The sequence below is a fragment of the Saimiri boliviensis genome, chromosome 3 (assembly GCF_048565385.1).
Source record: "Saimiri boliviensis isolate mSaiBol1 chromosome 3, mSaiBol1.pri, whole genome shotgun sequence".
Classification (NCBI taxonomy): domain Eukaryota; kingdom Metazoa; phylum Chordata; class Mammalia; order Primates; family Cebidae; genus Saimiri; species Saimiri boliviensis.
The window spans coordinates 165,673,222-165,700,130 of NC_133451.1; the positions used below are offsets into that span (position 1 = coordinate 165,673,222).

A 26,909-nucleotide genomic window follows, 5' to 3' on the forward strand; every position below is an offset into this window, starting at 1 on the left:
TGCCACCATGAACATACATGTGCATGTGTCTTTATGGCAGAACGATCCATATTCCTTTGCGTACACAGCAAGTATGGGATTGCTGGGTCAAATGGTAGTTCTGTTTTTAGTTCTCTGAGAAATATCCAAACTGCTTCCCATAGTAGCTGAACTAATTTACATTCCTTCTTATCCACGGCCTCACCAACATCTGTTATTTTTGAACTTTGTATTATTAGCCATTTGACTGGTGTGAAATGGTATCTCATTGTGGTTTGGATTTGTGTTTGTCTTATGATTACAAGTGAGAGCTAAACATTGGGTACATACGGACATAGTCATGGGAAGCACTGAGGACTACTAGAGAGGGAAGAAGGGGAAGGGAGCCAGAGCTGAAAAACTACCTATTGGGTACTATGCTCACTACCTAGGTAGTGATCATTCTTACCCCAGACCACAGTGTCATGCAATATGCACATGGAACGAACTTGAATGTGTATCTTCTGAATCTAAACTAAAAGTTGAAATTATTTAACAAATGAAATAATACTTATCATGTATGCTAGATTGCAATAATATCCCCAATATTCGTGCCTTCCTCTATCCTTACCCTTTGGTGCTAGCCCTCCATGCTGACTCTGGATTTGGCCATGTGGTTTGCTTTGGCTAATGAGACAGTAATAAGCTCAACACTAGCAAAGACTTGGAAAGAGATTTGCTTGTTTCTAATTTCTTTCTTAGGCTCCCCTCAGAGTATGAGCAGATTAGCCTGCTAGAAGGATGTGAGAGTCATGTTGAGGAGAACTGAGTTGTCTCAGCCAAGGCCAACCTCCCTTTAACCCCAGATAAATAAGCAAGCCCAGCCAAGATCAGTTAAGCCTATCCTCGATCAGCAGAGCTATGAAGCCATCTCATAGACTCATGAGAAATAATAAATGGTGGTTATTTTTAACCACTAAGTTTGGTGGTGTTGGTTAGACAATTGTGGCTAGCTGATATACTGTCTTCTTACATGCATTAGGCATTTATCTGATTGAGGGAATATTTTTTAAGAATCTCTAGAGGCCATTTCGGGGAGCATATTGTAGTCTTAGTATAAATAGCAATCATTTAATTCAGGTAAAGCTGCCTGCCACCGGACTTTCCCCTAGAAAGGCAGCAAATGTCTGCAGGGTATTACAGTAGTGTTAGGAGATAGAGGAAGTAGCCTTGTTAAGGCTTACAACATGAATGCTCTTATTTAATATAGATAAGTGACTGGAGGGTGTTGTAATTGGGTGAGTGGCAAATGCAGACAGACTGTGGAGTGGTGACATGAGTGATGCTAGAACTCTTAGGTAGAAGATGGTGGTTGGCTGCCCTCGTTTTCTGGAGATACAGAATCACTCTGACTATATAATAACGATGGTGATGATAGCTAACGATTATTGAGCACTCACTAAATTCCAGTCATACTACACGCTTTGCATGCATTTTCTCATTTCTCATAATAACTCTATGAACTGGGTATTAGGTAATACCATTAGCTCCATTTTACAAATAATGAAACTGAGGCTCAGATAACTGCTTCAAGGTCAAATTGTGCTTATATAGAGCCAGGATCAAACTCAGGCAGTTTGACTTTTTGGAGTCATGGTCTCGACCTCTCTACTATTGTAACCAAATACTTATTTTTTCAGAAAAGAGAAAAAGAAATCTAATATAATTCCCTCACATCTGGCAGATGGACAACTGAAAACCAGAAGTGTTTGGTGTAGAGATTCTTTGTCTAACAAGGATTAAAGAAATTCTTTCCACTCTCAGACCAAACCACCGAAAGCTGAGCTTCATCTAAGTCCAGTTTATACATAGAGGTGTGCATTTCTGTACTGCAGAATGGTGCCCAGGTGAGGACTGGGTTAGGGGAGAAATCTACAGTGCACTCCCCTCACCACACCCTGTGTCCTGAGATAGGTCTTCCTCCTCGCAAAGGAAGAGGTACTTTTGAAGATAATTCTTTTGCACAGAGAAGGAGCTGTTTCGTTTTTGCATTTCCACAAAAGCACCACATGTGCTAGGAAGTCCCTGCCAAAACACTTGCAAATTGTGCCTAATAAAACACAGCTAAAAAGTGTCCCAATTTTTCACACACAAAAAAATATAAAAGAAGTGTGACTAGTTGGTGCTCAGTAAATATTTGTTGAATGAGTGAATTTTGAATGAGCAAAGATGCCCTCGTTATGCACAGACACACAGGGACCAAAGCACATGGGACACACAAATTCATAGCCAGAACCCAAATCCATGGCAGCAAATCATCCACAGGAAATAGCTGACATCATCTAATTTGTGCACACTTAAAAAAAATAAAAAATAGGATGTACACTGTTTCCCTGAGACATCACCTTACTTCTATAATTTCTATATTTACATACATATTTCTTCTATTTTTTATTTCATGAGATTCAAACTCCAAGAAACTTTAGAACTGCATTATTCCCCATCTGAACTTACTTCCTAGTGACGCTTTTTCTCTTCTAGAACAAATAAAACCGACTGCCCTTGCCAAGCTTGGCGGCTTGCAATTACATATTTTAATGCTTCACACGAAGCCTAGGCAAGCCGATTGCTTCCCCCATTCTCACATCTTTCCCCACTGTGGCCTACACCTCTGCTGACTGCAGTGATCTGAACTGAGTACTCATAAAGGCCACTCTGCTCTCTCTGCCTCTAATAACCTGGTATAACAATTGTGGTGAGTAATTTCCTTACCACTTCTGTTGTTAACAAATGCTAATAATACTGCATGATACTGATCAAGCCCAGCTACTGAAAAAGAAACTACACAAATTATTTTTTAAAGTTATCATCAAAAGAAATGCTTTTCTGCAGGAAATTTTTTTAACTGCTCAAGGTGTTTGCCTAGCCCTGCTTAAGTGACCGCTTCTTTGTTAATTAACAAGTTCATCTGCTTCACGAATGAAAACGGTTCGTCTTATCTAGGGTACACTTGCAGGCTTTTTTGAGTAGATGTAACTGTAAGGAAGTCACCATCATCATTTTCTAGAACCAGGGTCACCTATTTTCATAATGCCTGGGTTAATAGGCTGTGAGCGGTCTCCTCCTATTCTGATGCTCACCAAAACTTACTCTATCTGCAGAAATTGGGATTGAGCTGGTGATTTGTTTCCTGCTATATCTATTTCTTGTACATGTCAATAAGCAATTAATCAATTAATCCAAGCAATTGTTTATGCACCAAATATTTAGTAAGAAGCTTTCCATGGCAGGCATGGTGCCAGGCCATGGAAAGACAGCAGTGATCAAGACATCAGAAGAGATTCTGGCATTACACCGTGATAGGAGGCAGTTATCTGAGGTTCTCCTGCCTAAAATAAAGTGAAAAAAAATGACCAAATAATGTAACCCAATACTGTCAAGATGAATTCTACTGCAAAACCTAAGAGTGCCAACAGAATGTTAAGTAGCTGAGCTCTTGTTCCACAACAATGTCTCCAATTAATTTTCTCCGATAAATGAATTCAAAAGTAACTAAAGTCAGGACTTCCGTATCTTACTAGTGTTTTACACTTATGTATATTTTACAAGCCTTTCTCCAAACTTATATAAGTCTAGGTTATTTTTACTGAAGCTTCAGTCATAGTATGATGCTAAGTGCTTTCTCATGGTTTTAATTACTATGGAGATCTCAAAGACAAAAATCATTTTATGAGCAAAGGCTACCCTTCTACCTCTTGCTCATCATATAAAATTCATGATATTCACAGGGGTTACCAGCAGTAAGTAGGCTATGGAAATTATGGAAAGAAAACTCCATGTAACTGAAAAGTCATCTCAAATGCATATCGGTCTCATCATGATTTCTGTCATCTTCACACATAAAGCCTAGCATGCTTTCATTTTCTCAAGCATGTGTGTAGCTATGGTTTGGCTCGTGTCTACACAGAGTAGTGACCTGATAGCATCTAGAGAAATACCAAACACACACACGCTCAATAAATGTTTTCTAATGATGTAATGCTTCCTATTTATTGTTTTAATGGCAAGTCAGTTTATCTTTCAGATTGGCACATTTTTATGGCAAACGCTGAATAATGAATTTAAGAATCCTCAACTTAGAGTTTAAAAAATTCCTTGAAAGCAATTTTGTCACCTTACCTCCTAATTTTCAGAATGCTATTTAATCTGCCAGTGACTAAGCTGTAGGAAAAATCTTTTTTGTTGTTAGGTAAAGGAAAATGTGGGTGGAGAGAATGAGGTCTGGTTTGTATCCACCTCATAATTTGGACTGTCTATGATAGAGGAAAAAGGAAATCTCAGTCCTCCCCAGGGAGGGATATGAGGTTGCTTAGAATTCCATTTTTGGGGAAGTCCATTAGCCAGGTTATGTAAATTCTCAAGTAACAAATTGACTCAGCATGTTCCTAAGCCGCAGACCTCTTAGGTGATGCATGCTAAACGTCATTTGCCTATTTGCTCTCACTAGGTGACAGGGAAACCATGTATTTTCCCCACCTCATACACACACAAAGCGGAAATACACTAAGCTCTCCTGTTGGTCTTGTTCTTATTCACCTTTCTTGCAATTAAGACATTCTGCACCTGACCTTAGCAATTAATTTATCTTCACCTCTCACCTCCACCATGTTATTCCAGTGAGCTTAAACAATTATAGATACTCTTCTTTTGCCAAAAGTGTTGTTCTTATATTTTGTGTAGTTAGGAAAATTGTTTCACATGTTATAAATCTATTTAGAAACCAGCTGGGATTGTCAAAGCTCTAACCAGCACATTCCCCAAAGCTTACTTTCTATTTTGCAAGTAATTTTAACATCAGCGACGGCAGCCACTACTGTCACTTTTTTTCCCCGTAAAGTATGATCCACAAGAAAGCTTTTTCTCAATTTCTGAAAAAAAGGAAGGAACTAACATTTAATGAGTTAATCCCTGCTATTTGCAAGAAACAGGTTTAATGAACTAACATATATCATTTAAAGTCAAAGTTTCCTGCTTTTCCTTTAAAGACTGATAATTTTTACCGTGATCATTTTTACTGTAAGTTAGAGCAGAGTTGACAGAAAATAGACAAAGATGTGAGTGTTAGGTTTCCCATTCCCAACAAGGTGCACTTCATTGTATACAATGCCAGTGATTTACTGCCACCATCACTACAGTTCCTGTGTTAATCACGTCCATTCCTAACACTGACAGAAATCATCCTAGGCCACCATAATCACCTTGCAGAAATCTCGGTGTCTTAGCAGTAGCTATCCCATCACCATTTATAAGAGTGACCTTGGGCAGGTTTCCTCATCTGTCTGTGTCTCTGGTTTTTCATCTCTAAAGTGGATGACAACAGTAGCTACCTCACAAATATGAGGATTAGGTTTATAATACTTCACTGAATCTACATTGCCACTGATTGTAAGAGGCAGTTGGTTTCAGAGATATTAATATATAAATATAGTGTCCATGATTTGATGACATAGTAATAGCTGAAAGATATCTAAGTACAAAATTAAAAATAATGCCTGGCACAATAGGATGTGTCCACTGACAGTGTCAGCTGAGATTATCATTTAGCAACCCATAGGCCACAGGGTAAAAGTGGGCTTGCCAAGCCTCCTGTGGGCCACAATATGGCTTCTTCATCTGAGGAAGAACACCTGGAGCACATCTTTGTTGAGTTTGCCTGGGCAGGTCATGCCACTGTTTCTCGGTCTCTGTAAATAGGGGGCTAGGTTAGTCACCTTAATATTTTTTTTCCTAGTAGGTAAACATATTTTTCCAAATGAAATGTTACATAGGACCCAAAGTGTGAAACAGATAAAAGGATTTGTTCCGGTTAAAGCAGGGCTGGAGGAACACAAAGCTCTGCCCTTCTTCTTTCCTCCTCTCTACCTGCAGGTAACCCCCACCAGGCAGTTCGTTCAGGGCAGTCATCTCACCTTGCTGTCATAGTAAGATGATGAATCTCCCAACATTTCTACAGGTGTTTGTTATTAATTACTCCAAACTTTGTCATATTTCACTGTATTGGGCTGAATCATTTAGTACTTAATATGTGCATTGCACACACTCACTTTCTATTATATTTTTCTTGCTTTCCTCCACTTTGATCTCCAAACTCTTTCCAATCTATCTCACATAACTGAGACTACATTTTCATCTCAATAAGGACACCTCATGAGCCTTCCCAGATGTAGTGTAATGTTTGCAGAAGACACAACATGAAGGGTGTTGAACTTTTGCTCCATATAAAGCTTTCTGTTCTCAAGGACTTTTTATTCTAATATCTTCTTCTTGAAACCCTCCTTGAGCTCCATCTCAGGAAAACTCCATCCAATAATAAATTTAATGGAATTTTTTTTTTGAGATGGAGTTTTGCTCTTGTTGCCCAGGCTGGAGTGCAATGGTGCGATCTCGGCTCACTGCAACTTCCGCCTCCCGAGTTCAAGCGATTCTCCTGCCTCAGCCTCCCAAGTAGCAGGGATTACAGGCATGTGCCACCACACCCGGCTAGTTTTGTATTTTTAGTACAGACAGGGTTTCTTCATGTTGGTCAGGCTGGTCTCAGACTCCCGACCTCGGGTGGATCTACCTGCCTCGGGCTCCCAAAGTGCTGGGATTACAGGTGTGAGCCACTGTGCCCAGCCCAATTTAACTATTTTTGTGTATCAATTATGAGCTTATGGGAAATAAAAGCCTATTACACAAACTTCTTTTCCTGGATTCTTCGCATAAAACTTAGCAGATAAATGAAAGTAGAAATTCTCTATAAAGGATCCCACACAAAATTGTACAAGGTGTTTCTTCTCTGATGGTGTCTGCTGGATTTGTGTATATGTGAATAACTCAGGCTTGGTATGAGCTATGTGAAATGTACAACAGGAGCTAACAGGGCAGTTTCCACAGAAGCCCATGGTTGTGGCAACTCAGAGAGCTTTGACACAGAGAACAACTGACAACAGGTAAGATAACATTTTCTAAAATAAAATTGCTCTTTAGAGATTCAGAAAGTAAACAGGATATTCTCAAATCATCTTTCCCCTGGATACTAAGCAGATATTGTCTCTTTACAGTTTTTCCTGACTTACAATAAATTAGAAGACGTTATTTGTTTTTCGGCAAAGGATCACTGATTCAAGGGAGGAAAAAAGAACCCAAAGATCAAATACCGAAAGTCATTTGAAAGAGCCTCTTTCTAGAGAGATTATAGTATTCAATTTGTTTTACTTTAAACAACTATTTAGAGGCTAGAAAGCTTTATTTAATAAAATAATTACAATGAAAATATGTTTTAGTTTCATGGTATGCAGATTTGAATAAGAAACAAAGTGGAAGAAAAAAAGTGAAGGAAAGAGAAGACGAGAAGAAATCTGGGGGGAATGAGAAACAAAAGAGGAAGGAAGAAAAGGTGAGAGACCCAGAGAGGAAGCAGGAGGAAGACAAAGGGAGAGGGAGGGGGACAAGCAGAGCTTTGCCAGGTCTGTGGCTCCCTTGGGTGGTGATCTGCTAGCAGTCATCATTTTTTTTTTTTCTTTTTTTTTTTTTTGTGACAGAGGAGTTTTGCTCTTGTTGTCCAGGCTAGAGGGCAGTGGCACGATCTCAGCCCACCACAACCTCCACCTCCTGGATTCAAGCGATTCTCCTGCCTCAGCCTCCTGAGTAGCTAAGTAGCTGGGATTATAGGCATGCATCACCATGTCTGGCTATTTTTGTATTATTATTATTATTTTTCTTAGTAGAGACAGGGTTTCTCCATGTTGGTCAGGCTGATCTTGAACTCCTGACCTGAGGTGATCCACCTGCCTCAGCCTCCCAAAGTGCTAGGATTACAGGTGTGAGCCACTGTGCCCAGCCTGCAGTAATCATTCTTAATGATTACCATTGACCTTCCTCAGCCTCTGTAATCCTGATATTTCTAAGGCCTAAATGTAAACATTTCTAAATGTTGACCTGAACACCAGCGCCATTAAAAATAATTATCTGAACACAGTAGCAATGACCAGAGCAGTGGTTCTGAGAACTGGATAAATCATGTCAAGGGCCAGAGAGTTCTTCATCCCTGTCATGTCATTAAAGCTTCTGATTGATGCAGATACTGATGACAGAACAGCTTTGGCTAAATACACTAATCTGACCTGTAATGACTTAACTGCTGATATCCAAAATCATTGAATCATCTATCTCTTAGTTTCATGAAAATTTACTTTTAGTTGATGCTTGTTATAAGCATGTTTCTTTTGTATTCCTCATTTTTCCTTCTTCTTTTGTACTGATTTTCCCCTTGGTGTGTATTTTAAAGTTCTGAGAGTTAAGTGGAGCAAAAGGTGAGTGTTGCGATATTCTCATAACCATGAAAAGTCTTGAAAAACATGGAAAATGAATAACAATTGATTTAAAAATGTAAATAACTAAGTCATATTTTTGCCCTTTCCTGTCAAGATAACTGATTTCCTGATTGTTTTTGTCTATGCTATTCAAGACCCAAATGACTGCAGAGGTTTATTCATTTCTTTCTCTCTTCCTTTATGGATATAAAACACTGGAAAATTATTATTAGGTCTTACACTGGAGCAGGTTGTCACTAGTTAAAGTCAATGAAAGAAAAGCAATTGTATATTCTGGCCCAGATGAGAAGCTATTTTATTTAATTAACCCAGAAAAGATTGCATTTAAATTCTAGATATTATCAACAATAATTCTGCAAACAGACTCTCCCCTTTTTACCCCAAACCACGTCAGGAACATCTTCATTGAGGTCCAGTCCCTCTATGGAATCTCATTAACTAACCACATGGGCTGTTCTGTTTCATCCAACAACATCAGCAATGGAGGCAGTTTCCTGCTATAGAGAGAAGTCATCAGGCTCTGGAGGTAGTTCTTCTAATCACTTCAATGTCTTCCTTATCGTCTTTGTGCTTCAGTAGTAAAGAGGCATAATCATAATACCTATTTCTCATGGTTGTCGCTTTAAATGAGACTATATCTATAAAGCACTTAGGTACAAAAGTGTTTGCTAGGATATTTATTAATATTATTTTTTCGATTGGCCCAAAGTCTTTTCTCAGAAAGAGGCATCCCATTTCCCGTTATTAGCAGCAAAAGAGTCTATCAGGTATAACTATTTCTCTGTTTAAAGGGTGACTTCAGGGCAGTCTTGGAGCCCAGTGGGCAAATCTCACAGAGTCTGTGTTTTCCTTTGTTAATTATTCATTCTTGTTTTTAGAACTACCATGTACCCTCTATGTGGAGAAACCATATTTAAAGAATTGAAGTAAATAAAACATTCAACACTGAAACTGTAGTGAGCACATCGACTTCTGATGGCTCAGAAGCCGTTTCAGGATTCCGTGGTCGCTTGTCCTCTCCACCCCCGAGTGTGGTATATGACTGGATCTCTCCAATATTAATCTAATGAGATATCCCTGTGTGAATCCTGTATGAACTGCTGTCCCTGACATAGGTTGAGTGAAAAAAAGTTATAGACTACATATGATGAGAACAAATTTTTATGTAAAAACTATCAGTTTTCTCTATATGCCTGTTCCATGTTTCTGTCTCCATATATAATTCTATTTCCTTAAGTGTCTATGTGTCCATATCTATTCCTTTATTGTTTAATGTACACAGGAAAAGGGTCTAGAGTGATACACAGTAAACTCTCTGTGAGGTCCTGTGGCTGCCTCCTGGGAAAGCATGGGGAGGAGGCTCCTATTCAGGTGACAAATGAAGGTTCAGCAGATCTCTTGGGAAGAGGACACAGGACACAGCAAAGGTTAATAATTGGACTAATTTATTTTTAGGCTGTGTGTTGGTGGCTACAGGGCAATACAGAGGGTACTACAGCCACCTGTCCCCCTAGGGAAGGAAGAAGGGATGGGCCTCGAGTTTAGAGAGAAGAGCATTTCTCTGATCACAGATGTTAGACAGGAAGCTGGAGAGGCTGGTGAAACTTGTCTCACCTCGTGGTATGGGGCTGGAGTGGACTCAGGTTGAAGAGTGCAGATGTTCCAATGCTTTCTCTCTATCTTCTAGGCCTGGCAGTCATGGAATGAAGGACATCTGATCTCTAGCCTCCCTGCTGGGTATCCCACGTTGGAGCCAAGACCTGAGGAGAAGGCCCATGTGGCTATTGCTAGAACTCCTCTGGACCCAGCACTTCAGAAGCAGGTGTGTGCTTCCAAATAATGAGTTTGTGTGAATGTTAGCAAAGAGACTTGTCCTCCACGAACACAGTCTTCAACCCACCTGAGTCTACTAGCAGAATAGAGGACCCCCACTCCCCACAGAAAAGGTGCTGCTGATGAGCAGCATTAGTGAGTGACCCTCTGCTGCGACACACTGACTACCAGACCATGGGGCTGCCAGTGATACCAATCAAGAGCTAGAGAACATGGGGCCCGAGATGGCTCTTGTTTTTCTCTTGTAAGACAAAAATGACCAGGACTGACCCTTTGGTCTCCGTGAGTCCCTGACCTTCTTAGAATGCACAGTAGTGACCTGGAGTCATGAAATTTGAATATTAGAAGGAATTTTTTTGTTATGTAAATAATGGGTTATATATATACACTCTTACTTTCACATATGTTCTAGAAAAGAAATCAAGTCAGTGATATCAATACATGCAGTGAGTTCAAAAGAATGGGAGAAGAGAGAATAGGAGTGTTTAAACTTCCTTAAGAAAGATTTTACAGAAGGGACTTTAGCAAGTCCTTGAGGATTTTCCTCATTCAAATTTTCTCCATCAAGTCAAACAAATTGGAATATTCTCAGCTGTTACCTGGATGAACATTGTTGGAAAGTATAAAAATTGTCTTGAATTATTTTAGTGACATTTTTCTTCTAGTTTGACAGACCGATGTAAAGCTCATACCAGCCCAGAGATAAGCCACCTGTCTGAGTACCTTTAGTATGTATTAATAGTAGTGGTACACATGATAATAACTTAATATTACTCTAAACATTGGAGGCCTCTCTTCCCACAGTGTGCCATGCAGAACATCTAAGTCTACCCATGAGGGGCCAAAGCCAGTGAAAACAGAAAAGGGGTATCCACCACACAGGGATCACAGGAAGAACCATGAGGATGGGCCAGGGGGTTGGGGGACAAATAGTGTTCAGCTCAGTTTTAGACCGGGCACAGTTTTCCCATGCAAAACCTTTCCTCTTCAGACTTCCACCTCTTTAGTTCCCTGGCCTCATTTCTGCCCTGACAAGGTGTTCTGTAAACACAGTCCATTAAAGAAAATTCTTATAATATGTCCATGAATCCCCTTGGGTAAATGACTAAAGTTTTATACTTTCACAGTGACAACCTTGGTTATATTCCTGGAAAGTATACATCTAGTAAAACTCATCACTCTATTCCAAGGTACCAAATAGACCTGGAAGGTAAGTAAAAGCGGTTTGCTTGCTATTCAAGTGTGGCTTCCAGCCAAGCTGCTAACTCTCAGCCACTCCTGTATAGACATTCGGGAGCTGCCACACTTACGCCTGATTGTGTGCACATGCTGAAGAAACACAGTTTGTATAACCCTTCACCAAAGTCTCTGGAGGCTGGAAAACAAACAGCAGTTGCATGGCATTTCCACTGAGAAGCTGATGAGATTTAAGATTTTCTTCTGCTCACAATAGTAATACAAAATTTTGCAAGTAATTGCAGGAGGTTAGGGAATCTCTGAAATACATGTATGGAACCTGAGAAGTCCACAGATGCCAAGCTAAGCCCCCATGTGTTAACAGGACCAAGGAAGAAATGGACACCTGGGTTTTTAAGTACCTCAGATGGGCCATGCGTAGAAATGACAAATTCTTTTTAATTGTCTCTCCCTTCCTCTTCCCTTTCTCTTCCCCTCCCTTTTATTTCCTCCCTTAAGAATAAATTCTATATTTTAGTCTTGTTTTTTTGCCTGGATATAAGTAGTCGCTGTTGGGGCTTAAGTGTGACATTTTGAGACAAAAGACAGTGAATTCTGCTATTATGTGACACACGTTTCTAAAAATCACTGCACTATACAAAATCATAGACTCAAAAACCACATGCTTACAGGAAAATGAGATAAGAAGCACAGCACTCAAAAACTTCATCAGTGACACTAAAAAAGAAGATAGCAACCTAATTTAAAAAGATAGCTGTTTTAGACATGTTAAATGGTTAAGAAATACAGAAATACTAGAATAAATACATTGTTTACCTAGAAAAAGACTTGAAGTTTGTTCGTGGAGTTGGGTGTTGGGAGGGTTACAGTTTGTGAGTTACTGAGACGTGGCAAAGGAGAGTTCTCTGGGATGGAAAATTGTGATGCCAGATGTAGATGGGTGTGGCTCATTATACATGCATGAACTGAGGATGTTGGTGACTGTTGGAGGTGTGAGGACATCTTATGTATTCCTACATGGCTCAGTTCAGTTGGATGCAGTTTTCTTTATTCATCTAGCATTTCTTGCGGATAAAATTAAACATAAGGAAACACAAAGTTCTTGTTATATTCAAATTGTCCCTTGACACATTAATCCCATTGGAATATATTATCATTTTCAAAACGAGCCTTATAGCAGGAGTGATTGTATCCAGATTATAAAAATAATTATAACTTAAAGAGTAAGCAGCCCTTCAAACCCCAATGACGTGATGCTGTAAAGGTAGCAATAATGTTAATATTTCTGAGCAGTGAATAATTTACTTTGCCTAGTGACTCCAATATTTTGGGGCCTCCTTGCTCCCACCCTAAGGTTCATCTCCACACAGTGATGAATTCAAATGAAATGCAAATTGGGATCCATAACTTTGAACCATGCTGTCAATCCTGAGTGAAGTTTTCTCAGGGCTAGGAAGGAGTTGTTACAACACACACCAGACTTTCTGGAACATCCTCACTATATGTTTTTTATCCCTGAAGTCCATACCATGTGGCAGCTACACTAATCTTACTTTCCTCTCTTGTCCATACTTCTTTATAACCTCTACCTGCACCTCCCCAAAGCCCAACAAAATTCCAACCTTTGCTGGATCTTTTTTTATCACCCTTTTCTCTCTTTCCCACTTTTCCTACTTTTTCCTCCAAGATTAAGAATCCCATACCTATGTATGTTACTTTCCCACTGCTGCTGTAACAAATTACCATGAACACTTTAAAGAGATGGGCATCTTTTCAAGTAAGGACAAAACAGCATGCATTTATTACCTTACATTTCTGAAGGTCAGAAGTAATAACTCAAAATGAGTGTTATGGGACTAAAGTCAAGGTGTTGGCAGGGCTGCGTTCTTTTCAAAGGCTCCACGGAAGAATATGTTTCTTACTTTTCCCAGACTCTAGAAGCCACCTGTATTCCTTGGCTTCTGGCTTCACATCACTCCAACTTCCACCTCTGACATCACAGCTCCTTCTTTTATGTTGACCCTCCTGTCTTCCTCTTATAAAGGCTCCTATGATTGCATTGGGCCCACAAGATAATCCAGGATAATCTTCCCATCTCAAAATCTTTAATTTATTCACATCAGCAAAGTCCCCTTTGTCATGTAAGGTAACATTTTCACAGGTTCCAGGGATTAGGGCATGGATATCTTTGGGGCATTAGTACGTCTGTCACACCAGAGATGATATCCAAAATGCTTAACAACTAATGCGCCACTTAAGGAAGAAATTCCAACTTTCAGAAAGCCCTCTGGTCATAGTGCTGGTGCAAGACTCTGAAACCCCTGATGTACTGGTAGATTGATTATGGAGAGGGTTAGGATGTCTCAGTGAGGGACTGGGATGTCTAATATAGTGGTGAGGCACTCCAAGGCCAGAAGCAATGGTTCTCTCCAGGCAATACAAAAGACTTTTGGCTTCTTTTCTTTTTTAAACCACCAGTACAACTACAACCACATATTTTGGCTGAACACTGACCTGTCCATTCTGTTCCTTCTCTGATCAGTTTAGCCTCCCTATGCTTCTTTAAGTTTTCCTCTTCATCCTCATCCATGATCAGCATGCAGACCTCCTGGGATGTTATCATGTGCTATACTTAGCCCTTTTGTCTCATCTAATTTCATCACAACCTTATGATTAGATTCTGTACTTATCTTCCTTTTGCAATTACACACACAGGATCATATGTGCTATTAATTGGTAGAACCTGGATTTGAACTCAAGCTTTAGAAAATGACCTCCTAACCACTGTAAGTGTATTCAAGGAGATGCATATCTGTTCAGGTGGATAAGGAGAGCATGTACGAAGACCATACAGGCAATGCGGAGGCACCAAGTGGCAACCCTTTGTCCACATGCATTCATAAGTTTGTGCAGAACCCTGTCCTATAGAATATAACTACTACATGGAGGAATTCTTGATCATATTGTATGAACTCTTATCTCCCATGTAAGGCAAAACCTGTATACTCTCGAATAGATATTCTATAACAAAAAGATTAGTCAACTTCAGAGAAAATCAAGTCAAAACTCCAATTTTTCTTGGCTACATGTCTAGAATAAAGTATGGTATTCTAAAGTATGTAATGAAAGAAATGAATGAATAAATAAATAAAATCTATAGTCAAGAGTTTTATTTATAAGACCTAACTAACTATGGTACATGACATTCTAGCTAGAATATTATATTCAACTTTCTCAAATGGGTTAGAGTCACAGGGACAAGAGAAGCAGAAGAAAGGATGATAAAACCATTTTCTGGACTTCAGGTCTTTAATTAACCTCTACCCGGTCACAGATGCAGTTAGAAATATGTCACTCACACCCAGAGGAAATAGTATCTAACAGAAATAAGTAATACTACCCTAAGAGAAAATGAACCATTTATGGGTATATTTTATTTTGCTGATTGGAAATATTTTTGGTTTGGACAAGATTGAACATTAGCAAGTTTCACTCATTTAATTGATGTATTATATAGAAGAGATGGATATTAGATAATTTTTTAGATGATGGTAGAGAGAGATCTTGTTTGAGAAGGACAGAATTTCTATAGAGTCCCTTAGAATCATTTATAATATTAATAAATCAGATTGTTAAGTAACATGTCAGAAGCCAAAATAAATGTTTAGTTAAAGATGCTTTGGTGAACAGTTGGAAGCAAATTATATTTTAAACCCTTGAAACTTAACCTGAAATATTCTTGCTAATTTGGAAAATACCTCTTTATTTAAAATTTCCTAAAAGGTAGCCTCTCCTCCTACTTTTATGATGGAATACTGGATGATTTTAGTCAAAAGACATAGTTATTACCATAAGAAAAAGTCCTGCATGAAAGTACATGTTGCCATTTTACTCATTATCGAAGTGCCCTTATGACTGTCAGAGAGAACAGGTAAGATGCCAGGGGAGGCTGAGAAAAAGAAATCAAAGTGTTTTTGTTTACTTTTTTGAAGTCTTATAGTACCTACTGTTTATTATACATACTTTTTAATTCATGCTGAAAATTGGAATTCACCCATTCTCTCTTTTTCCTGTCAAAGATGCAGATGGGGCACATTTCGTTGACTCCATCAATCCCTGCCCCCACACATCAGCACATGCACACGTATACCTAGCCAGTGGAAAAGAAAAAAGAGTTACTCACATTCATCCATTTTACAAAGATTTCCAGGCTGCAATGGGAGGGCTTTACCTCTCCCTGAAGGATGAATAAATAGGTAGCTTAACTGACAACCTGTTCTCATTCAAGCTGAAGTGAAAACGAGACCAAGGTCTTGCTCTACTATTGGTACTTATGAGATCCAGTCCTGGCAACATGGAGAGGATAGTCATCTGTCTGATAGTCATCTTGGGTACATTGGTCCATAAATCAAGTTCCCAAGGTCAAGATCGCCACATGATTAGAATGCGTCAACTTATAGATATTGTTGATCAGCTGAAAAATTATGTGAATGACTTGGTAAGACCATATTTGTCACAACAAAATTTAAATCATACTTTTCAATTAATATAAAAGGAGGCTTTGACTTATAAAAATAACTCAGAATAACTTTTCTTTTGCTCTAGGACCCCGAATTTCTGCCAGCTCCAGAAGATGTAGAGGTAAGACCAGTTGAATTTATTTCTGAAAATACATTTGACATGTTTGTAAATCCAATAAGAAAGGCATTAGCATGATTATATAGGAGCATACTGAATTTTAATGAATTTAGCAGCCTAATAATTGATAAAATATTTATTTATATTTTGGTTATTCACTGATTTACCAAAAAACCAGCTAGTAAAATGCTGTATTATATTTTTCATAAACTATGTTTATCTTCAAGAATCTCTAGGAGTACTCCTTAGTAGTATTGCTGAGACAGAAAAACAAAACTAGAAATCTATACTCTAATCAGTTTCTGAACAATGCACAGCTAGTTACTTTTTAAGAGGCCTTGGGCAGAAAAGCTCTTAAGCCCTCTTTGTTATTCTACTTAAGAAACATAGATACATACCATAGGAAGCAGAATTAACCTTTTAATAACAAGATAAAAAAAGAAAGAATTAGATTACAGGGACAGCATGGAGAAATGTCAGTGTGGAAATCAAAGCAAAGCCATCCTTTAGAATATAATTCACATATACCTTGGCCTCAGTGAATCTTGTCTTTGGCCTTCCGTGATGTCTTTCGAAAGAACCATTTTCAACAATTCATCCATCTCTTAAGCCATTTAAATCCATTAGAATTCCAGGAAGAATTGGCCTGGCATATAGTTCAAGAGTGCTGTCCGCTGATCTTTTCTCCAGTAACTTCTGTGATCTGATCTTCTGGTCTGGTACCCTGAAAGTATAAATGCAATTGGGGAAATGTTTTCATTGTCACAGACCTTTAATTGCATAAATTAGAATAACTATAAAAGTGCTACCAGTAATTGACTTCTTAAGTCTCCCCACTTAAGAAGATACATTGCAAAGAAAACATTTATCGTAAATGACTATGTGTAAAAGTTTAGAAAGTGAATGAGTCACAACTATTGCTTTTCTCTAAAATTCACTCTCTAGCTCTGAACCTAACCACTCTCATTTACTGGGTCCTTTTCTAATAAGCAGCATCTAAAATGAAAGTAGCACATTCAGCTTATTGGAAAGACTTTTCCAATAAGTGAAAATATTTCTTAATCAATGTGTCTAATTATGAAAACATACATTTCTAGCATCTCATGAACCTTGTTTAACTGTTATGGTTAGAGTCCTTTCCAGAGTTTCCTGGCTGTAGTCTATAACTTGTAAAATAAGAAATAGAAAAGATATTCCACTTTCTAACCTGAGTTGAACCAATGGGTACTTCCTTTATATGTGTTGTTAAAGATTTTTTTTTTATCTTACATCATAATGAGAGAATTTTGTCTCAGTGATACTATATTTACCTGATAATCTGATGAAGCAATTCTAGCTATGATGTAAGTGAGTAATAGTGTAACTTAGATCTTTAAGTTATACTAGTAGGCAAACTCAGGAAGGAAGAAATAGTTCGAGGCCACGTTAGCATTATATCAAGCTAGCATCAAAGCAGGGTCTTAAGAGATGTAAAAAAATTAAAAAGTTTAATGAAAATAAAAGCATCTAATGTTGCATGCATATAGTAATTACCTAAGATCTCTAATTGGCCTAGCCAGGCAGCTTTCTTTTCTTCTTTTTCTTTCTGTCTAATCATAAAACCACTGGTTGTCAACTGGTGGTAGTTTTTGTACCCCAGAAAACATTTGGCATTGGCTGGAAAAATTTCCGGTTATCACACTTGGAGGTAGAAATGGGGGTGCTACTGGTATCTAGTAGGTAGAAGCCAGGCACTAAACGTTCTAGGATGCACACGACATCCACGACAACAAAGAATTATCTAGCTCCCAGTGTCAACAGTGTCACTGTTGAGAAACCCTGATATAAACCTAGTTTGTGTGTAGGACAAAGGTAATCTTGTCCAATTAGCAAGACTTCTTAGTATGAATGGCCAGGGCTTTCTTTGCTAAAGGAAAAAAAATGTAAAAAATAGGTCTCAGGTGGATGAGGTAGCTCTTGCTTGTAATCCCAATGCCTGCAATCCCTTTGTAAAGCCAAGGTTGGAGGATTGCTTGAGGTCAGGAGTTTGAGACCAACTTGGGCAAAATAGTGAGACATCCTGTTTCTGCAAAAAAAAAAAAAAAAAGCCTTAAGGAGGTAAAAATTTTCAAATATTCAATTGCAAAACAACAAAGCCAGTGTGACTCCTTGCAAAAGCAGCATTTGACTTGTTCTTCAGCTGATGAGAGGAATGGTCTGTTAATTCTTGCTTTGACTTCACTACCACTCTTTTTAGTCTGCAAAACTAACGTAGGAGCAGAAAACTCTTGATGTTCTCATATATTAAAGCATGAGGGAAACAAAGCCTTTCCTTTGGAATCTGTTGTCACCAAGACATAGCAAAGAAAAGCAATTGTTGTGCTTCCAGATGGTGCTAAATATGGGCCTGGGCATCCTGTAGACTCCTTTAGGGCACCTGAGGCTGCCTAAATAAAGGTTAATCTTTTCATTCTCCTTCTCAGTACACCCTTAAGGCAGTTTAGCAGTGACAGCCCCTCCACTTCTTTTCATCTTTTGAGGCTAACTTTGATGTATATATAAAGCCAATTCCAACAGTTATTCATCCTGGACCACACATTGCTAGACACACCTCTGCTGCTTGCAGAACAAAAGAAAACAAAACACCATTGTCTATTAACACAGGTAAACAGGAAGGGTGGGAGAGAAAGCACAGTCCAATCAATATGGGTGTCAGTGTCCAGCTGCCATTCAAAGGCTTGCAGAAAAAAAATTCAGTTGTTTTTACAACTGAAATTGTAGTTGTACAATTTCAGTGCTTTGAGTACTGGTACTGACCATTCCTGGCAATATTGTCTCAAGGAAGTTCATTTGGCAGGGCCCCTCTACTTCTTTGGAACCTAATTTTCTTTCAGCATACACATGTAAATGTTAACTCAGCAAAATGAGCCGCTGTGAGAAATGCTGGTTTTTCAGATCATCACGGATGAAGCAGTCAGTATTTTCAGTTTCAGCTGGAAAATTTACCTCTTTAAATATGAATATTATTTTTTTCCAGTAAGTTAAGCCGGTTGTGGTCAAAAAGAAGAGAAAAGAAAAAACTTCAACAAACATGAACATGTGGTTTTCAAGGAAAAAAAGTGCTATAATGAACATTTATAAATAGTTTCTATTAAATAAGCATTTTGGCAAACATATGGAAAGGACACCACCTTGCCCTTGTGAGAGGCAATCTGCCCTGATATAAGGAAACCAGATAAGCTGGTTCTTGGCTTGTGGCTATATATGCAAAGTGAACCTGATAGGTTTGTATCTTAGAGATGCATGTTATTAATCAACATTCATACTGGGTAAGCATACGGGTTGGAAAATGCAAAGCAGGCCAGATGCTGTGTTCAGCTGATTGTCCCTAAGAAGATTCAGGTAATATTGTTACGTATAGGCCTGCCTTTGTAGGGACTGGGAGGGATTGAGGTTTCTGGTTATAAGGTAGTCACTTCCATATGTATTACTGAAATGAAAATATATTAACTTCAGGGGTAAAATAATATCATATACACAATTTTTTTTTTTCTTTTTTGAGATGGAGTCTCACTCTGTTGCCCAGGCTGGAGTAAAGTGGTGCAAACTCGGCTCATTGCAAACTTTGCCTCCGAGTTCAAGTGATTTTCCTGCCTCAGCCTCCTGAGTAGCCGGGACTTTAGGTGCCCACCACTGTGCCCAGCTAATTTTTGTATTTTTAGTACAGACGGGCTTTCACCATTTCCTCAGGCTGCTCTTGAATTCCTGACCATGTGATCCACCTGCCTCAGCCTCCCAAAGTGTTGAAATTACAGGCGTGAGCCACCATGCCTGGCCACACGTTTTCTGAAAGAAAAAAGTAAATCGGATACAAATAAATTGGATATGAGTTTTTCGATCAGCATTAACGTGTTTTCAACAAGTCAGTATATATTTGGTTCTTCCAGTAAATTCCATTTCCTTTCCAGTTTGATTGCTAAGATTTTGGCTTATTTGTTGGTCATTAGTTATTTTGCCAAACCAAGAGGTAAGTGTTTGATGCTTATTTTGTCCACCCCTCCATTCTCTGAGACCCTACTCTTACCTTCTAAGAAATGACCTTTCCTCCCATTGGTTGAACCTCAAGCTGTTCCTCAACTGCTTGATTCAGGCAGAATCCTACCCTAACTGAGCTGAGAGTATGAAAAGGGTTTTAGAAAAGTCATGTGTGATCTATGGCAAGTGTATTACATCTTAGATGTAAAATATGCCATCAGAGATAGGTATCTGCTTCCTTTCCCCAAAGGAGGGTCTTTAATTCATTTACTTCATGTTATGTTAACTTCACAAATATGTATTGATCATTCACTGGCAACACACTATGCCTGGTGCTGTGCAGAATAAAATGCTGCTGAAGACATGTCATGATAGATACATTATAGAAACTGCAAACAAATGAAAAATATTCTTCTTCAGACTACAATGTAATTTTACCCAAAGCCACCACTAGTCACAGTGTAAGTTTTACAGCCTCATAATTCAGCAAATGCGGTCCTAAACCGAACTAATGCTCCCTTATAAAACACAAAGGTCTTGTCCACCACCCAGACATCAAAATGGTCCTCTGTATAAATTAAGGAATAAAGCATTGTGAAGAAGTGAGGCTCCTTTCTCTCTTATCTGCAAGGCAGGGGATTATCCCTTTTTCCCATCCCAAAGAGTAAGTAGGAGGTGAAATCATTTGTCACCTGTCTGTTGAAACAAGGTAACACAAGATATTGCAGTAGAGCTAGAAATACAGGATTGGGAAAATCATCTTTTACTTTCTGAATAATGTTTGTTAACATATATACAAATTATTTCTCTTTCAGACAAACTGTGAGTGGTCAGCTTTTTCATGTTTTCAGAAGGCCCAACTAAAGTCCGCAAATACAGGAGACAATGAAAGGATAATCAATGTATCAATTAAAAAGCTGAAGAGGAAACCACCTTCCACAAAAGCAGAGAGAAGACAGAAACACAGACTAGTAAGATTGTCATCTGTAATCTATCTTATTTGTACTTATAAACTATATCACTTATAAACCATTACATAAACACATATACATACACAACACCTGTAACCAGAGCTGCTGGTGTCTTCCTTACTTACAGTTATGCATTATTATACATGGTGCATTTTAAGAAGTAGGATCACTCTTTTAAGTCCACAGACTTGAAAGTATTCAGAAACCCAATTATAATTTCCTAGTAGTCCTTGGCAGCTGGAATGTGTTAAAATAGCTTCTCAAGGTGAGGAAGTCATTAGGCATAGAATCCAACTGTGATTTTGGAGTTAAGGAACATTTTCCGCTCATTTGGTCACATATAACTTGTATTCTTATTAACAGGAGATAGATCCTAACTTTCTGACAAGAAAAGAGCCCACAAGAGACTAGGGAAAATCTTAAACTTTGCCTTCTCTCTTGAATCATATTATTATCCTGTACATTAGCAGAGTCAGTATTGAATTAAAATAGGCAGGCCTCATTACTCGCCTGAGAAATTTTAACAGTCCCTAACTTTTCGGAGCCCTGAGATCCTCTTGCATATGCCAACTCATGAGCAATGTGGATACTCAAGAACATGAGTAATTCAATGATTAGTCAAAGCCAGTGGGAAAATACACAAAATAAATTACTCTCAAATTTTAAAAATTAGTTTTCCTCCAAAAAATTCCACATGTGATTCAAATGAAATCCTAATTACATTATCAAAATGATTCTTATCTCCTTTGGTTGCTTGGCCAGGTGACCATGTGAAAAATATTCCTCTAAATCTTTCCTCAGAAAGAAAGGAGCTGAACATATTTTTGAAACTCATTAAGTGGCAGCTTTAGAGCTAAACTTTAAACTCTCCAGTTAAGCATCTTCATCTTATAGATGAGGAAAATGAGATCTCTGAGTTAAGTGACTAGCTTCAAGTTCTATACAGAGTGTCAGAATGAGAATTAGAACTTATTTATATCTACTACCTTTTAGTGAAATGCTCTCACTACAACATCACACTGGCATTGAGATGCTAACTATCAAGCAATGGCTTGGCATCTCAGTAGAAATAAAGACAAAGAACATAAAGAAATTTCTAAAATTATGTAAGTGAGCAATACATATATGAAAAACTGTTCAATCTCCCTAGTAATCACATAAATGCAAATTAAAACAAGGAAATCCTGTTTTCTCCAATCAAACATTTTAACAATACCCTATAATAAGAATGCTCCAAGTGAAAAGAGGTAAAATGCTTTACAATGTACATTGAAACCTTAAAATTTTGTATCCCTTTAATTTAGTAATTCTAGGAATTTTTCAAATAAGCAAAGATGTATATGAAAAATTATTTACAGATATGTTCTTTGGAGTAATGTAGACAAAGATAAAAAGTTAGATGCGGCTGGGCATGGTGGCTCATGCCTGTAATCCCAGCACTTTGGGAGGCTGAGACAGGTGGATCACTTGAGGTCAGTAGTTCGAGACCAGCCTAGCCAACATGGTGAAACTCCATCTCTACTAAAAATAAAAAAATTACTCAGGCATGGTGGTGCATGCCTGTAATTTCAGCTACTTGGGAGGTTGAGGCAGAAGAATTGCTTGAACCCTGGAGGTGGAGGTTTCAGTGTGTGGAGATCACATCACTGCACTTCAGACTGGGTGACAGAGCAAGACTGTCTCAAAAAAAAAAAAGTTAGACACAACCTATGTGTCCAAAAATAGTAATAATTCCATCCTATGTTGGAATACAGAGCATCCACTATATGTCATATTTTTGGAGACTGTTTAACACTTAGAAAATGCCTGTGATATGTTAAATGTAAAAAATAAGCAAATCACCAATTGGTTTAAATAATATAATTACATAATAATTAAAAATATCCAAAACATGGAGATTATACATAGCAAAACATTGTAGTGGGATTCCTGTCTCTGGGAATGGGATTATAAGAACTTTTTCCATTGTTACTTCCCAAGCAGTTTTATGTATTTCTCAAATGTTTTTCAGTGAACATAATTTATGTTTTTAATGAGAAAATTTTTAAAGAAACATTTTACTAAGAAAAAAATTTTAAAGAAGATTGTTACTTTTTCATCGATTTCTAGACATGCCCTTCATGTGATTCTTACGAGAAAAAACCACCCAAAGAATTCCTAGAAAGATTCAAATCACTTCTCCAAAAGGTATCTACCTTAAATTTCATTTGATTTTCTAATTTGTCTTTACCTATACAGATTTGCTTCATAGTTACTTATGGTATACTATTTCCACAGATGATTCATCAACATCTCTCCTCTAGAACACATGGAAGTGAAGATTCCTGAGGATCTGATTTGCAGCTGGACACTATGTTACATACTCTAATATAGTAGTTAAATTTATTTCTTGGTATTCCAAGTGAAGGAGTACAATATATTAGCGATGGGAAAAAACACTCTTAAGTGTGCTAAGTCAGGATTATTTCCCCATAATGACTATGCAATAGTCTAATTTTCTATGACATTGATTTCTATGACTTCTGAAGTTTTTACTTTATCTTACTGCCCAACTTTGACATTCATGGTTGAAGAAGAAGGCTAAAATTTTTAACCAAAAATACGGTTTTGACATGTATTGATTTTATATTAACCTTCAGTTGATTACCACCAGAATACGGTCTATTATGATCATAACTTAAAACGTATATACCTTTATTCAAGTTGAAAATATAGAAGCATAGAAGCAAAATATATAAAAGCAAATGAAAAGTTAACATCTTTATTCTTTTAAGGAAATGAAAACTGAGTGTTTAAAAACTTATATCTGAATAGTTTTTTAAAAAATCTCAGAATGTCTAACATAAAAATATGTAATTTATTTATGCACTGGGGACACCAGATGGCTACAGAAGCCTTACTTCTTTATTGGGGTCTATCAAAATAATTAAATACTATAAATATGAATATATTTATGGAATAGACGCTTAGTCAGTGGCAATAGAGTATTAAGAAGTTGATTTAATATTACCTTCCTCCAGCCCCCAGTCCCTTATAAGCTAACATTTTAAGCTTGTGGAGATGGTAATTTAAAGCTATAGAGGGACATATATCAGGTTGTCTTCTGGAATGAAACAGAGTTTTAAAAGTATTGTAGCTCTCTCCTCAAACTGTTAAAATGATCATAGTATGAGCTAGCTAATAACTTCAAATGTCTGTCTTTTTCTTTCTTCCTTTATTTCTTTTCTTCCTTCTTTTTAAAATGAAACTCTCACTTCAACAGAATTTTAAAACATGTTTAGCATTTTGGTCACTTTTAGTTACCATCCTTTTGATAAGACAAATTCAATCACCTATGTACTTTTAAAATCAGGAGACAAATCAAGAGGCCAGGACTCCTGTCCAAGCTGAAAACAGACTTCTGCATAAGCATTCCAATCTTTCAAACTTGGGTACTAAAAACAGGCAACCTACTCTAGCTGCCATTTCATATCAACTCCAGCACAGTTTGTTTAAACATGGAGTTAAAAACTCTAGAAAAATAAAATTTTTGCTAGAATGGTATAAGCTATTTGAGAACTTCTTGTTAAAATAGTTGTGAGTGTGCAAGAGGATGTGGGATGAGAAATGCTTTATGCTCTGAGAAAAAAAATTATCTGCTTAAAACAAACACAGACTTAACTTACAGTTCTAAAAGATATATTGAAAATTATTTAATCAAATTTCAATGAAATGTTTATCATCAGCAAGTAGAATCAGAGAAAAGAAAAAAAAAGAAATGTTTTGTCATCAGAAACAAGGTACTCTGTTTTAACATTTTAGAATATGTATTATAAAGGAATTGTCTGCCTGATGATGATAATATATATATAAAATGTGCCTAAGTTTCAACTATGCCAGCCTGGGTTGTTGGGATAAAAGTTAGAAGCAGATACAAAGATGGTGAGAAAGATGGAATCTATATTTCTTGTTTCTGAATTTATAGCTATTAACTTCTTTGACACTGTAGTTTAATATTTAAAATATATATTTCTTTTGGCATGTTTATTGTTAAAAATTTCTGTTCCAATTACTTTGATCAGGGTTTCTATCTTAAAAGTAAAAATAATTTAATGAGGGTTTGGCTAAGAGCCTTCATTAAACAAAGTTTAAACACTCAGATAAAGAGCCCCCCAACACCCCAGAAAAGCAATGCATTGAAATAAACAAGATGAAGCAGTGAGATTTCAACAGCTCCATCTTCACTGCTCTGGGTTCAAGACTCGGCCAATTCTTGAAAGGAATATAAAGATAACCCATAAATATAACTGTTCACCTATGGACAGTAATACAGGAGACCTAAAATTTTGTTGACTATGAAATCATGGTCACTTGTTTAAGCTGTTTAGGTTTCCATTTCGTTATCTGTAGAATGAGAATCCTGGACTCAATCTCTAAGGTCTATTCTTCCTTTTTTAGAGCTTTAAATGTCTATGAGTCTCCAAAGTTCTGGGTATTCTTACAGGAACATCTGATCATACTTCTGAGTAAAACTTTCTACCGTGTCTGATGTTCAGTTGCTCAATATTATTTCAGTAACATTTGCAGCAATGCTCACTTCAGGAACAAGGGACATACTCCAAGAAAAAAAAAAAGGAAGGAAGGAAGGAAGGAAGCAAGGAAGGGAGAGAAGGAAATATTACTGTAGGTCATGACAGTTCAGGGAAAATTAATCATGATCTTTATTATTTTAGTTCAAAGTGTCTTCTTGGGACACTTGTATAAAATTGTAGCATTATTATTCTATATTATTGCTCTGTTGTATTTACATATGCATCTGAGAATTTAGCTAATATGAACTATGTAGTCTATAACTTAATAATTATTTATTATATATTTGATTTTAAATGTTTATGTTTATGGCTTCTTATTTAAGACTGGATCATATTAAATACTACCCACTCAGTACAACCGTCTTTTGTGATTCCCTGGAAACCCTTAATTCAATAGTCCTGACTGAAAATAAAAGATTATCCTTAGTCTCTGGCAGCATATAGTTTTTACATGTACATGGTAAAGATGATCTTTTCTTCTCACCTGTTCTCACTGAAATGGATACTGTCTCTGCCTCAAGGATATTACTCCTTTGCAGCTCCCAAATGTATGGCAGGTTTAAGAGGAGCTAGAGATATTCTTCCTAATGCCTACTGCCATGATTGCACCCACACCTCTTGCACAAAATTCTCTCCTGCATTCAAGTCCATCCTATCTAGCTTTTCTGTTCTCTTCCTACTAATGATTGTCATTTCCTGGCCACTCCTCCATGTTCACTGAGGACTGAGAATGTTCTTTCTCTCAAATCCAACTTCTGCCATCATCTGGGTGACTTCAGTGCCCACGGGGAGGACTCGATTAGCACTGCAGCTTCTCAGAAACTTAACCTCCTCAGTTCTTAGCACCTGCATCTTTCTACTCCATCCTGTGGTCAACTGCCATGACTATGTCCCAGACTTTATCACCTGGGACTCCTTTTTCTCAGAAACCTTTAAGTGTATAAAACCATCAGCTGCTAGTCTTTTAGCTCTCAAACTGCCCTACTTCTGCTCAGCCTGTCCTGAAACTCTGAAGCTAGGCCTTAACCCCTTCCCATTTTCTCAGATTATTAGTTTTCCTCCCTCCCTCACAGAGTCAGGGTCCCTGATCAGTCCCTTGAACTGCAGGCCACGCAGCACACACCATCCCCTGCCCTTTCCATTCTTCTTGAGTAGCTGCCTACAAACATTCTAGCTGGCTATCTTATCCTCAGTGCCTAATCCAGCTTCAGACATTGGCTCCAGCCCCTCACCATTGGAGGTCCTTTCAAACCCCACTTCCTGGCATTCTGGAGTCAGTTTCCCACTTTACAGTCAGCTCTGAATATTCACTTGCTTTCAACATCTGCCACAGCTTTGGATAAGAGACCCCT

At 37.8% G+C, this 26,909-nt stretch overlaps 1 protein-coding gene and 1 long non-coding RNA gene across 2 annotated transcripts in view; one reads left to right on the plus strand and one right to left on the minus strand.

The window, feature by feature from the left end:
• Positions 1–17,708, minus strand: part of LOC141584075 (uncharacterized) — a 60,220-nt gene extending 42,512 nt beyond the window's left edge. The window contains exons 1-7 of the long non-coding RNA XR_012517022.1: positions 17,201–17,708; positions 16,530–16,725; positions 15,637–15,837; positions 15,387–15,513; positions 12,033–12,080; positions 9,948–11,541; positions 8,713–8,827 (exon numbers count right to left, since the gene is read on the minus strand). This is a non-coding gene — a long non-coding RNA (uncharacterized LOC141584075). The remainder of the gene's footprint in view (positions 1–8,712; positions 8,828–9,947; positions 11,542–12,032; positions 12,081–15,386; positions 15,514–15,636; positions 15,838–16,529; positions 16,726–17,200) is intronic.
• Positions 15,514–25,912, plus strand: IL21 (interleukin 21). Its single transcript, XM_003936237.4, has 5 exons — positions 15,514–15,861; positions 15,969–16,004; positions 20,831–20,986; positions 23,096–23,173; positions 23,264–25,912. The coding sequence occupies exons 1-5, from the start codon at positions 15,697–15,699 to the stop codon at positions 23,312–23,314; spliced, it is 486 nt and encodes a 161-aa protein (XP_003936286.1). The 5' UTR covers positions 15,514–15,696; the 3' UTR covers positions 23,315–25,912.
• The last annotated feature ends 997 nt before the right edge of the window (positions 25,913–26,909 follow it).